Source organism: Ammodytes marinus (genome assembly GCF_949987685.1).
Source record: "Ammodytes marinus genome assembly, chromosome: 19".
NCBI classification, from domain to species: Eukaryota; Metazoa; Chordata; class Actinopteri; order Uranoscopiformes; family Ammodytidae; genus Ammodytes; species Ammodytes marinus.
This window is the reverse complement of record NC_137223.1, coordinates 21227131-21242670: the sequence shown is the minus strand read 5'-3', so window position 1 is coordinate 21242670 and position 15540 is coordinate 21227131. Positions and strand designations below refer to the sequence as shown.

The following is a 15540-nucleotide window of genomic DNA, read 5'->3' as shown; positions in this document are numbered from 1 at the left end:
TCTAATTCCTGCAAGATACAATAATGCGTTCAGAATCAAAGTCAAGCTTTTATTCCTTCTGTCAGAGGACTGTCAGCACTTCAAATGTACAACAGTAATGTGACTTTGTGTGTGTTCCCTTTGTCAAGCAAGATTGAAAAAAAGGAATGCTTCAGCCTCAGTAAGCTGGCAAACATTCAATAGCTCGCAGTTTTTAAAAATAAAACCAGGACGTGATTATGTTCCAGGTGAGTGCCACTAGCCAAGGTCACTTTGAATAATCAGTGGAATTCGAGGGCTTAACTTGTTGAGTGCAGCCCAAGTGGAGTGCTATGGATGAATGGCCATTTTACTGTATTTGGTTGAGATATCGAAGTCGCCCAGACGATGAATTCGAATGCAACTCATGAACGGTCTTGTGTGTGGGCTTACTTTCTGCTTATTAAATGAAACATTTTGTTGTTAAGTTTTATATACCAGTGAGTCTGATAGGATAATACTGCACGCCCAAACTAACCTCACATGGGGCTTATATATCACATTAAATAAACTCAATTGTAATGCCATTTTTAACAACTCACACTGTGCTTACAATCACGCCACAAATTGGTCCCTTGTACAGTATACATCAAGACACTTGGCCTTGATCTGCTAAATGTCACTGCTAAAACTGTGATTCAGGGGCATGAGAGCCTTTAATTTGTAACCATGGATACCTTCCCCATCACCAGCCTTATTTCTGCAGCTAAATTGAACAACAATTAGGAAAGACCACAAAGAGATACCCACTCTTTCATTGCTTACATTGTGTGCCGTCGTATCTGCATTATGGAATTATGGCATTATGGTCTTTTTTGAAATGTTTTTAAATGAACCAAAAGATGTACAAGAGTTTTTAAATTAATTAAAGTTAAAATTGCAATATTAAGTGTAAACAAATTTCATTATAGTTATTTTCTGCCTTAATTTTACTTCCTGCTAAGGTTGTAGGGTACTATCAAATATGAATCTCTATCCTCTCTATTCTATCAAACTACTAATTACTTACAAACGCTCAGTCTAAATGCAACATGACGAGTAAAAGCTTCAGGGCTAGAAAATTGGTACACCTACTGGCAACATCGAAATGTTATTGAAAGATTGCTATACGTGAGACTATATGTGATATAGATTATATACAGGATAAATGTTCAAATGCATTTAAAAGTTCTTCCAACACAAAAAAATGTCCTTTTCCAGTGAATCAATGCCATGCTGCTCTCATTTATAGCAATGTGGGGGAGGTGAAGAATATGACAGCCCGGTAATGAAGCCATGACTCACTCACCCTTCTGCATCTGTTCTAACCAATGGCCAGATAGATCTCCATGGCTTTTGGCCCATGTTTTGAACATTATGTCTGAGGCTGTGTGACGCAGTGACCCTGACAGGGTTTGCCTATTTCTTGAACAACTGAATGTTACAGGGAAAAGCCTGGAGTTAAAGTCACAGTAATAGGTAATAGTAATACTTGACAATACCAATTGACAACGATTGCATTAAACGTAAGGGATCGTACATTACATAGGCCTACAAACAAAACTGTGGGCCCTGCTTCTGTAAATGATAACAGTGAAACAGTAACTTTTCAGGTAGCTTTCTAACTTCAAACAGTGTTCCACAAATCTGATTTTCCAGTGAGGAAAGTTTGTTTATTCAGTTAGGAGAATGAACCTTACAAAACGTTCACTTCTCTTTGTTAACAGAATTTAGTTTGCATTAAATGTATAATATTTTAATGCTGCAAACAATTCATGCTTTCTGCTGTGAACTTTGTTCTAGTCAACTGAAGAGCCTCAAAGATTTTGGCTCTACACAGATGTATTCATGTTCACGATGGTTAAAAGTTCATGGAGGAGAACTCCCTAAAATCTCCCAGTGCATTGCTTGATTACAATATATGAATTAGTACACCTGTATCCTGTGAGAAACATCTTCTGTGAAACACATACACACAGTTGGTTTTACACACACATACTGAAGACCAAGATGAAAGAGGGGGAGACTGTATGTACAAGGTCAAGTTCTTGAATCATCTCATGTCTCCGTAATTAAAACTCATCCCCCAGATCTTGCTAGAAACTCAAGGACCTGGGGCCTCATTTATTAACGGTGCGTACGCACAATAGAGTGCGTACGTGGCTCACTAAGCAACATTTGCGATTTATCAAAAGTATACTTGACGGGAAGAAGTGCGGTGTTCCACGCACAATATAACCCATGCGTACGGACAAAAAGTGGAGAAAGGAGAACTGGCGACTCCAGTCGGCAGATGAATGAAGTACGAGAACGAATGTGTCTGTGTAAAATTAATCGTATTAAGCCATGCATGCATGTCATACATCGGGAGTTCCTTTGCAAAACGGATAAAGCCATTCTTACAATTAATATGCCTCGACCGATTTTTCCATGGAGTGATACAAAAAAACTGATTCTAATATTTAATAGCCTACAAACGGACATATATGAGTGCACATTTAAAACAGATCTACTTTAAAACCTATATTCAGAAATAATTAAAGAATAACCTGCCTTTTAGCGTTTCTGAAGATCGAACTGAGGCACCAAACTAAACGTTTTCCTGTCGCCATATCCCCAGAAGAATATTATTTTCCAAATTGTAAAATAGTGTAAAATCTATGTATTTGTATTTTTCGTTCATTCAACTATTTTCACTTTATGGATGTTTTTCTCATGAATAAAAAACGTGAACAGGGCAAACAATGTGTGATGCTGTTTTTGACTCCTTCTGAAATAGGAGCGCAGAGTTTTAATATGATGTTTTACACATTTCTTTTTTACGGCCGAAGCCTGTTTTTTAATGGTTTTGTTTTTAAGCAGGTCCAACGCGTGGCAAGTACTTGCTGAAATAAAAATAAATAAATGAAATGTTTTGACAACGCAAAGTATTATTTTTATTATAATCATCATCGCCGCGTGTGTTGCTCGGAAATATTTGTCAACAATTAAGTCCATCATTAGGTCCACACCTGTATCTGTTTTGATGCAATTAGCTGGATGGGTATAAAGGCATGCAATTCCAATGCGCAATTACGCGAAATGGCTTATTTAGCATTACTGGAAGATCTGGCACAAAGAAGGATCCGGAGGGAGAGGGTCTTCCACGACCATGACGACCCGTTTTCCAGAAACGATCAATGGCTCATGAGCCGCTACCGACTGCCAAGAGCAGTCCTCCTGAACCTCTGTGCGGCGTTGGGCCCGGCTCTACAGAGGAGCACGCGCCGGAGCAACGCCGTGCCAGTCCCGCTTCAAGTGCTCTCGACCTTAGGATTTCTGGCAACCGGCACTTTTCAGAGGGAACTGGCCGACAGGTCGGGTATTTCGCAGCCAACCCTCAGCCGTGTTATGCCAGACGTGTTAGGAGGAATTATAGGTTTGACACATCTGTATATTCAATTTCCTTACACGGTGGGTGAACAGGCAAATAAAAAAGCGCAATTTGCAGCAATGTCCGGTTTCCCAAATGTAATCGGTGCTATTGACTGCACGCATGTTGCTATAAGGGCGCCAAGTGTGGATGAAAATGTTTTTGTCAATAGAAAGCATTTTCATTCAATGAATGTCCAAATCATTTGTGATGCGGACATGATGATTACAAATGTAGTGGCTCGGTGGCCTGGGTCAACCCATGATTCATTCATTCTGCGACATAGCAGTGTTGGACAGAGACTTGAAGCGGGGGCTGTGTGTGATGGCTGGCTTCTAGGTAAGCCTGATTAATGTATGTGTAAAAAAAACTACATTTTGGTATACTTCAGTGTCTAACCTTTCCTAACGTTGCAGGAGACAGTGGCTATCCCCTCACACAGTGGCTGCTGACCCCTTTCCAAAACCCTCAAACTGAGGACGAAAGGCGGTACAACGTGCGCCACAGCCAAACGCGGGCTATTATAGAACGCACGATCGGCCTCCTCAAGGGCAGGTGGCGTTGCCTCGATGCGTCAGGAGGGAGACTATCCTACAACCCCGTTAAGGTGTGCAGGATAGTTCGGGCCTGTGCAGTCTTGCACAATTTGGCACAACAAAGAGGTGTGCGTCTCCCTCCTGACGCAGATGGTGGGGTTGCCCCTGACCCCGACCCATACCCCCAGGCTTTTGAGCCAAATGTGGCCGCTGTGCGCCAGCGTTTGGCTGTGATGCGTCGCATGTAAAACAAACAAGGTATTGTAGCATTTATTTTATTTTATTTGTTAAGAAATTGTTGCATCGTTTGGTTTATGGCTGACAATACATCCCTGATGCCCTGCAGCTCCCTCACAACATCTCTCACAGCTGCAACGGTCTCCCGCTGCAGCTGCAGGACACTGTCCGTGAGGACTCGGTTGCTGGCCCCGGTTCCGCTGGTGGAGGCACCCACTCCGCCGCTGGTGGAGGCACCCACACCGCCGCTGGTGGAGGCACCCACACCGCCGCTGGTGGAGGCACCCACTCCGCCGCTGGTGGAGGCACCCACACCGCCGCTGGTGGAGGCACCCACACCGCCGCTGGTGGAGGCACCCACTCCGCCGCTGGTGGAGGCACCCACACCGCCGCTGGTGGAGGCACCCACACCGCCGCTGGTGGAGGCACCCACTCCGCCGCTGGTGGAGGAACGGCTGGTCGAGGCACCGCTGCCGCTGGATGCAGCACCCCCAGCCCCGCCGGTCGAGGCACCGCCGCCGCTGGACGCGGCAACCCCGGCCCCGCTGGAACACGTGGCAGCTGTTTTTTTTTTTTTTTGGGGGGGGGGGGGAATAATAAAAAAAATAATTAAAATTCCATGTCTCTTTCTACTCATTTTAAAAAAATCAAATACTAATTACTTACTCGAGTAATCAGGTGGCCCACACGCATCAGTGTCACCTTCCCCCTCAGAGACCACGCCGCACAGTAGGGATTCCCCTATAATGCTGGCCATCCTCTCATCATTGGGGGTCAGCTCCGGTGTTCCCGTTCCCCCTCCCGTGGCCGTCACGCTCCGGCGATGAAGCGCCAGGCGCTTTTTGGCATCAACTTTCAGGTCCGACCACTTTTTTTTAATTTCGGACACTGTCCGACCCTCGGACGCCGAGGCATTGACAGCGTCCGCCACCAATTGCCACTCTCTGGCCTTTTTCGCGTTTGTAATTCCACTACCGTGGCTACCAAATAATATATTTTTTTTTTTTCCACTTCAGTGATTAGCGCCTCCACCTCGCACTGTGTAAAATTTCGCTTCTTCGTCTTTTTCTCCGCCATGATTTCATGAATGAATATTCATTTAGGGCGTTCCTATGACTATTTATAGGCAATTATGGGCGTGAAATTAAGCCTTCAAAGCTGCGCCACATTTAGTATTGATTGTGATTTACGAAGGGACACAGGCGTAGGACGTGCGTGCGCACTGCTTCATAAATCGGAAAATATCTTTCGCACGCACTGCCCTAAATCCTACGAAAGCAACCTTCTAACGCAAATCCTACGCAAAGTTTGATAAATGAGGCCCCTGGACACACGAAGAGTCTTGTTCGCATACACATTAATTGTCTGATATAACCTCTGCTGTTTCTGTTCAGTCTTTGTATTCAACCATATATGCAACCTGATACATTGTTGTACCCTTGCTTTGCTGTCGCAAGTAAAAATCTACCAGACATTGAAAAATGCCTCGCCAGATCTCTTTATTTAAAACACTTGGGTTTTTGATAAGAGAATTCCTGCAACACTCTTACACACCCAAAGTTACATAGTCCACCTTTAATAACCAGGTGTGTATCACATCAGGGACATTGGTGACAGGAATGATATGATGCTGACATCATGCCATGACAAAATAACAATAACACTTTCCCTGATTATATTCTATCCATATGGGAGCACTAATGGATGTCTGGCATGGGGAAGCAAAAACATTTACTGGTGTCTCTTACCAGTTTGTGCAGAGAATGTAAAACCCATGAATGCATTCCTGTTGAATGCTAATTTTTCAGCAACAGTCATTCTTATTGTAAAACAGAGCATACCTAGGTGATAGGTCCATTGTCTTATGTGACCACTTCTGTGCGACAACACTGTCTACCACAATCCGACCAACTGAAAATCATTTCTAATTGTTTCCCTCGACAGTCATGCAAAGAAAGAAAAGAAAATCCATCTTGGAAGGAGGTTAACAGCGATAAGCCTCCCGGCCACCGAGCCGCGGGCCAGACAGCTGCTTCCCATTCGCCATGTTTATCTACACAAATAACTTCAGCGCGGAATAGCTCCAAGTATTAACGTGGGTAAGATAGCACATTCGCTATGCATTATCCCGCTTATTGCGAATTAAAATTAATTAATAACATCTCCTCATATGCTCTTGGCAAACAGTGGGCCGACGTTGAGCACTACAGATTGGAACCGCGTGGGGAAAATGGATAATGAAAATGGAAAACCACACAGGGTAATTGAATTGACGGAGAATGAGTTAGATATACATCTAAGCCTATTATCCAGCGGCATTCTCAGTCCATCTGCTACTCTCGCCAGACCCTGTAGAGCTGTTCCATTATTTTAATACGGTATAAGATATTACCAATTGTGTTTTGAAGTGGCTGTAGCTCATCCACGACAGATAAGATACGTATATCCTGATATAATCCTCTTTGCTGTGGTTAGGGGGGCTTCACATCTTCATTCGATCTGGAAATGTGTATCACTGTGTTTTGTCACACCATTATCAGGAAGATGGGTGCTTGTATTTCTGTACTTCAATACAAAATCAAGTATCTACGGCCATATATTTCAAGTGCTTCAGAGTGGGAAAGCAGTCCTCACTGGCCGACAAAAACATGTCACTAGTTCAGGCTGGATTAACAGCATGTTCCAGACTTTCCTAACTTGTAAATCTCAGCCAGTGAGATGGCTGCCAGAGATAAAGGTCTGGCACAGATGTTAGATATTCCCTGAGTGAGTAGTACATCGTCATTTTGACTTCAAGGGAATCAACATCTGGAATGCATTACCTGCAGAATTCAAATTGGAATCCTGACTTTGATCATTGCATGCTTTATCAATATCATGATTTATTCGTCAGTCTCCATTGCACTTTATGGCATTTTCTGCTGCACAGAAATTAATGCAGCAGGTACATTGTACAGTGAGACAGCTTCTGTGTGGCACCGCTGTCTCTACCACCATCTGATCATTGACCTGCTCAGCAACAGATCAGAGATCACATCTCAATCTTCCTCAGTAGTTTTGTACAGAAAAAAAGATGGTAGAAAAAACGATCAATCTTGACCCAGGGTTAACAACACTGAGCCTTGAGGGCATGAAGCTGTTTCCCATTAAACATGTGTGATCGGCACAAATATCTTCACAGCTAAAAAATTCAAATGGTAAAACACCACAATTGTCTCATCATTCCCTGCTAATATCAATACACCAATTCCACCTTAGCCAGGCATGAAAGCTTCTTAGCAATATCTTTTTTTATTTCTTTGTTCAAGAATTTCCAGCAGTAATTTCACAAGCAAATTAAAAATGTGCATGTGTTCAAATCATATCGAACTTTATTTATATTAATTTAATTCTATTATAGCATGTACATCAAAATCAAAGTGTATTGATATATCACGTTTCATACATAAAAAGGTAGCACAAAATGCTTTACATTATAAAGAAAAGAAAAAAGCCATATCCCCCTCCCCATCCACAAACAGAGCAGAATGAGTAATAACTAAAGTAATATCAATAACTTAACACAAAGGTCAAATACAAGTGGGAGCAGGGCCGCCGCTCCCTATACGCAGAGTACGCAGACTGCGTAGGGCACCAAGTTCCTGGGGGGAATTCCCAAAAAAAAAATTGTATATATTTTTTTTTTTTTTTTTTATTAAAAAGGAAAAAGAGATGGTTCGGGGGCCCCCCAAAATAGTTTTTTATTTTTTTAAGTTCATGATAATCATTACATTACAAAAAATATATAAATTAGTTATGAACAGGCCCATCGTTGTTTTTTCTTAATTGTGTAACCTATCCAGGGGTGGATTACTGCACAGGCACACCGGGCACAGGCCCAGGGGCCCAAGGGCTCAGGGGGGCCCTTAGCCAGAGATACTGATAGTAACTTTTCATGTTGCATAGTCAAAGAGCTCAGTCACTGATGTCAATAACAGGGTCCAAAAAGGAATAGCCTAAATATAAGGATACTCATTAAAATGTAACAAGATAGAAATCATCATGGGCCCCTCAACTAGTAGGGGATAAATACAAAAGCAAGTTAAAAACAACAGCATTAGTAGCTCGGTCTAAGGGGGTTGAAGGCCCCCTCACACATACACAAATAAGCTTTATATGTGTGAATTCTAAATTGTTCATATCCACCCTTTATCTGTTGAAATGGGCCCCTCCATCATAGAACATGGGTCTGCAGACCAATCTACTGTTTTTACAGTTGCAGAGTAAAGAGTGCTACCTGTTTAAGAAAAATCTGAAAAATAATGTTCCTTCTACATCTCAGGATTTGATATCTCTCTAGTCTCTAAAATTTCCTCACAAAGTGCACCAGATTGATGCATTTTACTTTAAAAACCACTGACAATTTCAGCTTAGGGCACCCAAAAGCTTAGCAGCGGCCCTGAGTGGGAGGATATACAATGTATAAAATGAGGAAAAACATAAGCATAGGTAAATAAATTAAATTAAAAGCCTAACCAAACAAATTAGTAAAATAACTCATTTCACAGTACATATACAATCCTGCTATCTTCAAAGCCCCACAAACACACACACACACACACAAACATTAACTATACAGTACCATTTCCTCCCACTTCAATCAGAACAGAGATCAAATGGAATGAAATTATATCATGTGCACAACTTGAGACGGTATACACAATAACCTTGGTTAAATAAGGGATAATGTATATCGAACGGGTAACTTGCTAGAAATAAAGACCGACAAGCTGATTGTTAAACGCAGTTTGTCATGGTTTGTCCCTATTATCATCACTGTCAATTATACTGAAACGGAGCTCACACAACAATCCCTCTCAACCTTTCTTTTAACCCCATTATATTGAGGCCTCATGTTCCTATTGAGTTCTTGCTTGTGTCTCTATATTAAAAGGCACACACCGTGGTTGCTGGGAGACATGTGACAGGAAAAGCTTGCCGGAATATATGAGTATACTGCATCCATTTAATCATTTGTCATGCTTTCCTGCGGACAATCCATCGGTACACATATTACAGAAATCCAATCATTGTTTTTTACTCTGATCGCAAAATTGGCAAAACCACCGCGCTGTCATAGAAAATAGATGAGTTAACAGCCTATTATACCAAGGGAAGCCAGTGATAACTAAAACTGAAAGCGCATAAACCTGCGATGGCTCACACTCAATGCATTTGCATTCTGCTGCTGCCGGTATGGGCATCTCTGCAGACCTCCCCTCAGCCCACTGACAGATCAAAGAATGTGTGTTTGTGTGGGATCTGTGTTCACCCAGACCAATAGACTCATGTAAATCTTCTTGTCGGACCCTTTGAAGCAACAAAGTCTCTGTGAGGATTATCCTGTCCTCATGCTTCATGTCATTGTGTGTTTGTGCATGTGTTGATGAGATAAGGACAGGGCACGTGTGCTGGAATATAATCACACGTTGTAATGATACCTGATAGAATTACCGAAGATTGGCCCAATGCAATGAAAAGTGATGTATAGCCCCTGTAAACCTAAATCCACAAATATTATTCTAACTATTTAATTTGGGGGGTTAATGATAGTCAGCATCTGAAATGGCATATTTTTAAATCCAAATGAAAGATATTGTCATTTAAGTTTGATAAACCTCACTGACATTTGTTTAAAATGCGTTTGTACCCAGATACGCCAACACACTATGCCCCTAATACAATCATTTTAAGCCCATTACCCATAAGTACACTTCATTTCCTTTAAAAATAGAATGTGTAATTCCTAATTCACTAATTACACTCATGCCTCAATATGATCTGTTATGAATTATGAACTGACATCGTACTGCAACCGAGCGTACCCTCAAAAATGACCCTTTTGTAAGCCCTCCTGCCACCCTTCAGTTCCAAAGTCAAGTCGCCACAGACTGAGCTACTGCCGCCTCCCGCACACTACAATACTGGTGTTACAAAGAGTTGTGATGGAATTTCCTATTATGCATAGAACGCTTCCTTAACACTCCCACAGCCAAAGTAAACCCAGATTCTAAAGACAGCTTCCTGTGTTTCCTGCACACCTACGTCCGGAAAGTTCAATCAAACTGACAAGACAATTCCAACACAGAACTCCACCGCTTTCTTAATGGCTTGATCAAATTGTGCATGCTTGAAAACTTGAATAGTGTGTCAACTGGTATTTAAAGTATTTAATTTACTCATCTACACTCTGAGTTGGGGAAAGAGACCTCAGTCCGAACAGACACGGATGTGATCGGCCTAATGTAGGCTAATCTTGAATTGTTTTTCTTTGTTTTTACTATATTTCTTAAATGCAATTTATAATGTCTAATCTTGATGTATTGTATGCCCCTGTTAAACACTTTGAATGGCCTCTCTGAATTGTGCAATATAAATAAACTTGCCTTGCCTTGAAGTGCATCCGTTACTTCAAGCATGTATTGTATTGCATGCGACAGGCTGTTATTATCATTACTACAACATCTTCTATTTTTACCATATTACCTCGCAGTGAGATGTTATTGTAGAGCACAAGCGATACACATTATTATTATTATTCTTTCGGACAATTCCACACAATACACAATTATCTCTTTCACATCATACATCATACTTTGTGTTGTCCAAAGGGTGACGGAAGAAGCCATCAAGTGGTGATGATTGCAGGAGCACTTACAGTATATGCCGATTTTAATAGTCAAGATGAAATACGGACATTTATGGAGAGATTAATAGAAAGCATGCCTGGAAATGAGAGACTGACCTATGATAAGGATGTAAAACGCTGCGGCGATATCCGCCCCTTTGGACAGCTTGGAGGCGAAGGGGTCACCGTGGAGGAGGTAGTGGGGCAGGTAGGAGGGATGAGGCCACGTCTCGTTCTCCATCACTGCCATCAGTGGGGCGTGTCCTGTGAAGTGCAAGTGAGAATGTGAATATGCTTGCTCAAATTACAAACAGTATACCTCTGCATTCAGTTTGAAAAATGCACACATGCGTAAAATAATTCATGAGCCGGTATCGGCGTTAATCGCAAAATGTATTGTGTCGATTGTGAGAGACGGCAATCAAAAACACATGTCACAAGTGTCAATTTGACATATGTGTCACTGGAGTGGGGTAAGGAACTGCCCATTTCCCTGACTGACATCATAATGAATGAGAGGACATGCTCTTTTCGTATAAGGGTTTCTCTCAGTTGTGTGAAGGTTCAAGAAAACAACAGAGGAAACCCATCATAGGTTCCTGGGGTGTGAGTACGCTCGCTCACTCAGTACAATTACAAAACGTTAGAGAAAAATGGATTTATTGTCTCAGTCCGACTGAAACCGGAGTGTAACAAATTTCTCAAACTGCAGCTAACACACACAGTTATACAAGGAAGATGTTAGTTACTGTTAATCCGAAAGCAGCAGCATCATTGCTAACCAACTAAATTGTTAGGGGTTTCGGTTGGCTTGCTTACGGGGCGTTGGGGCATGTGATTGGCCGAGAGGTGAGATCGTGGTGACATCACCACTGCCATGAAAAGAGACTTTCACAAATAAAAAGCCGCAAGAAAAACGAAAAGTGATTTGGGGTGAAATGTATTAAGGAAATATAACAAATACGTTTAAAAGGGGACAATAAAAACAAAACAGCCATCAAGAATAAGATATAGAATGTACATTTCTCCTGTGCTTAACTTAAACTATGCTGCCTGCCATATCTCTGGCTCTCATACATGTCTACAGTCCGACCTATAACAGAGACATCCAATTCTGTCCTCATTGTGGAAAATACAATTGACGTTGTCGTAAGCGCTCAGTTCAGAGCACTTGTGTAAGAACCTGTTTTTGAGATCTTGCAAGTGCTTTAAATGACAAGGTCAAAGTAGAGGAGAGACCTATATATGCATGAAGATGCAGCAGGACAATAGAACAGTCTGTACATGTGTGGAGCAATACAGCTCAACAATTTGCCCGAGCAAGATTAATGTGGGTGGACTGAAGGCTGTTACATACTCCACGAGAAGAAAGAACAAACTTCTCGCTGACAAGAGCTGCGAGAACAAGAACAAAGTTCTTTCCGGTCTGGACATTTCATACTTCACAAGAAATCAAGTGCCGAACTCCTCACCGCGGCACACGTCACACGCTGTTAACATAGTAGCGCAAGCTGATTTTCCTCATTGACCAATCACACAATAGTTCTCGGACAAGCTGCGAGAAGAAAGTTCGGCCTGGACGATGTGTCGAGAACAAGCTGCGAGAACAGCTGAACAAGAGCTGCGAGAAGAAAATTACGTCATTTTCTTCTCGCAGCTCTGTCACCAAGAACTTTGTTCTTTCTTCTCGCGGAGTATGTAACAGCCTTAACAGGCTTCAGACTGCCAGATCAATAGGCAGTGCTACTGACAAATACTAATAACAAACTTCCTTACATTGAGACAACACAAAAGATAACCCTGTAGGAAAAAATTGCTTCTCATCTTTCAATCATTTAGGGATCACATTTCAAGAGATGACTTTTCCGAGACAAGGGCCAAATCCACAACAACAGATGCGCTGCTTTTGCGGCCACTTAACATTTGAAAGAAAAAGATAAAGTCCAATTCACAACGGACACTCAAAGGGATTCGGATGTAAGTAAATGAGGGAATATTCAAAAATGCTGTGTAAAATTGCCCTCCTTATGCAAATTAGCCTTGTTGCAAAACACCTAAATCCCAACTAATGCATTATTAATCCATGACAGATTTGTATGTGATAAACTGGGTCATAATTGAGGCTGTGCTGCAACCGTTGGTATCATATTGAGTCTCCTTTGAGAGATTACACCACTCTTCTTTTTATTTTTTCTGAGACTCTAGAGATGAGACAACGGTAGGAATATTTATCACACAGCGATAACTAGGAGACTTAGGGCTCACTAACACTAGGGCCGCTGTTCCGTGCCCGAGCTCATTTGCATACTAAAGTCTAGAACGTTTGGCTAGTGTGACCACGCCATCCGTATTCCAGCACGGAACAGCCCCTTGGCCACGGCACACCTCTCCCAAGTGTAAGTACAGATGCTAATGAGATGACACACGCACACGCACGGATACGCAACCTGAGCTGGCTGACGTAGTCCATGCGCGACCCTTCTTCCCCCCCAAAAAAATTGTAAACAATGGCGGCAAGAGGTTCATGAGTGGGTTCCGGTGCGATCGCGAAGTGGAGAGTTTGCAAGAAATTTGGACCGGCGACAGTATTCAGTCGCAGCCATGGTCGCAGCTGGATAAGACCCACACAAATTCAGAGGTGTTTGGGGCAACCCACAACTACTGTTGTTCTCCATTGTTGTTCTACAAATTCCAGCAGCCGCTGCCTTTGGGAGCAGTGTGACCACGGGCCAGCGGGGGAGTGGGGGGGATCTTCCTGCAGCACGGAACAGGCAAACTTGCCTAGTGTGAGTGCACCGCGAATTGTGTGTATTTCTCAGGAGTATTTTATCTTCTCGTATTTATCAAGAAGAAATAATGCACAACATCTCTCTTTGATACATTGACGGCGGTGAAATGGACGTAACTTTTTCTAACTGTGCGTGTGTTTTATAATATGCACGCACTTTACTAAAGGGCGCACAGGCATAAAGTAAACCACATGTGTCATGATTCTGCCGGGGTCTCTGTTTTGTTTTTTGCCTTTTTGCCCTTTCTGCTTGTCTGGCTTATTGCAGGGTTGGAGCAGGTGTGTGGGGAGTCAGTTTAAGCACTCACAGCTGCCAGCAATCACCAATCAACCGCCCCTCATATACCCGGTCCGACCTTCCAGATACTGCCAGATTGTAGTTTCAGTTCACACAGTTAGTAGCTCTATCTCGCCTTATCTACCTGTTTGCAACTCCGTTTGCACCTTTTGCCTTGTCCTCATTTTTGTTGTTTCTCTCCCACAGCTCTCCCGGTCTGACTCCCCAACGGCTCCAACCTGCACCAGCGAGCACTTCCCCCCGGACTCTTCTACCCGCCTGCTCTGGTTTGTTCTCACCCAAGCCCTGGACATTCTCCGTTGCTCTCTCCCTGGAACCCTCCCCAGGACAGTTGGATTTCCCCCGGATCCCGACCCAACCCCTAGCTGATTCTTGTTCAATAAACCTTCTTAAACTGGTACTGTCTCCGCGCCTGTGTCCTCCCTGTCCAACCGTAACAACATTTTGAAAAAGTTATGTGCATGTTATCTCCACACTTTATTTCTGTCTACAGTTACGTGACTTCTCACACCGTGTGTGTGTGTGTGTGTGTGTGTGTGTGTGTGTGTGTGTGTGTGTGTGTGTGTGTGTGTGTGTGTGTGTGTGTGTGTGTGTGTGTGTGTGTGTGTGTGTGAGAGAGAGAGCGGCGCTGCCCGACAGACACAAATAGGTTAGCTGTGAGCGAATTGTTTCTGAGTTTGAGGGGGAGCTCAATACGGGAAAGCCAGCAACAGGAAGAGGGGGTCTTCCATTGGTAGCCGACGAACGCTGACGAAACAAGTCAAGCCAGACTACTGTAGGTGGTAGCCCACACAGCAATACTATTGTCTCTGTTTTTGCTGACGCAAAATGGGATCACTGTTATCTGTTCATCACAGATTGCACATTTTTCTACAACATTGTGGATAAAGTTAAGGCCGCTGGCTGCCTTCAAAAACTTGTGACAGCCTTTTGGTAACAGTCTTACAACGTTGGGTGAAATGAGGCAGAAACTGTCATGAGACAAGTCTGAGAAGCATGACCCCTATAAGAAAAGGAATCGTTTTCAAGACAAACGTGCCAGGTCAGAAGTTGAACAGTAAGTGGTTGAGTTCCTTGCTCTGTACAGGGGCACCTCAGCAGAGAGAGAGTGGAAGTCAAGAGGAAGTGGAACCTCCCCCGCTTGAAACAGCCCACAGTCCAGTTAGTAAGCTGAGTGCCTGCAGAGAGATCTACTGCTGCCCTGAATGGAAGAAGTCATTTTAAGGCCATGTCTCCTCCCGGTCTGATTTATTTCTCTGCATTTTTTTAACTTTAGCTCTAAATTTAAGGTGAGATGCTGTAGGAAAGGGGTTTTCAAAGTGTGAGAGAGTGAGCCCCCCCCCCAGGGAACAAATTTCAGCGGAGCCCCACTAAAAAAAAATTCAAAATGCCTGTGTGTTTTGAAAGATCTTATTTTACACATTTTAAACATATTTTTGAAACATTCTAAACATCTTAGTGCGTTTTTAAACACATTTCAACATAATTTCAATAACATTTTAACATCTTTATCAAAGTATGTTTTTGTTTAGCTTTTTAAAAATACATTTGAAAATCTTTATCCAGTGGTTTAATCCTGCTTCCTTTAAGCATGGATAGTAGTGA

General features: G+C 42.7%; 1 protein-coding gene across 1 annotated transcript in view; it reads right to left on the bottom strand.

Annotated features, from left to right (window-relative positions):
* opn5 (opsin 5) overlaps nucleotides 1-15540 on the bottom strand; it is a 43245-nt gene that overhangs the window by 16042 nt on the left and 11663 nt on the right. The window contains exon 2 of the mRNA XM_080047648.1: nucleotides 10967-11113. Coding sequence (XP_079903774.1) covers nucleotides 10967-11099 — 133 coding nt within the window. The 5' untranslated portion in view covers nucleotides 11100-11113. The remainder of the gene's footprint in view (nucleotides 1-10966; nucleotides 11114-15540) is intronic.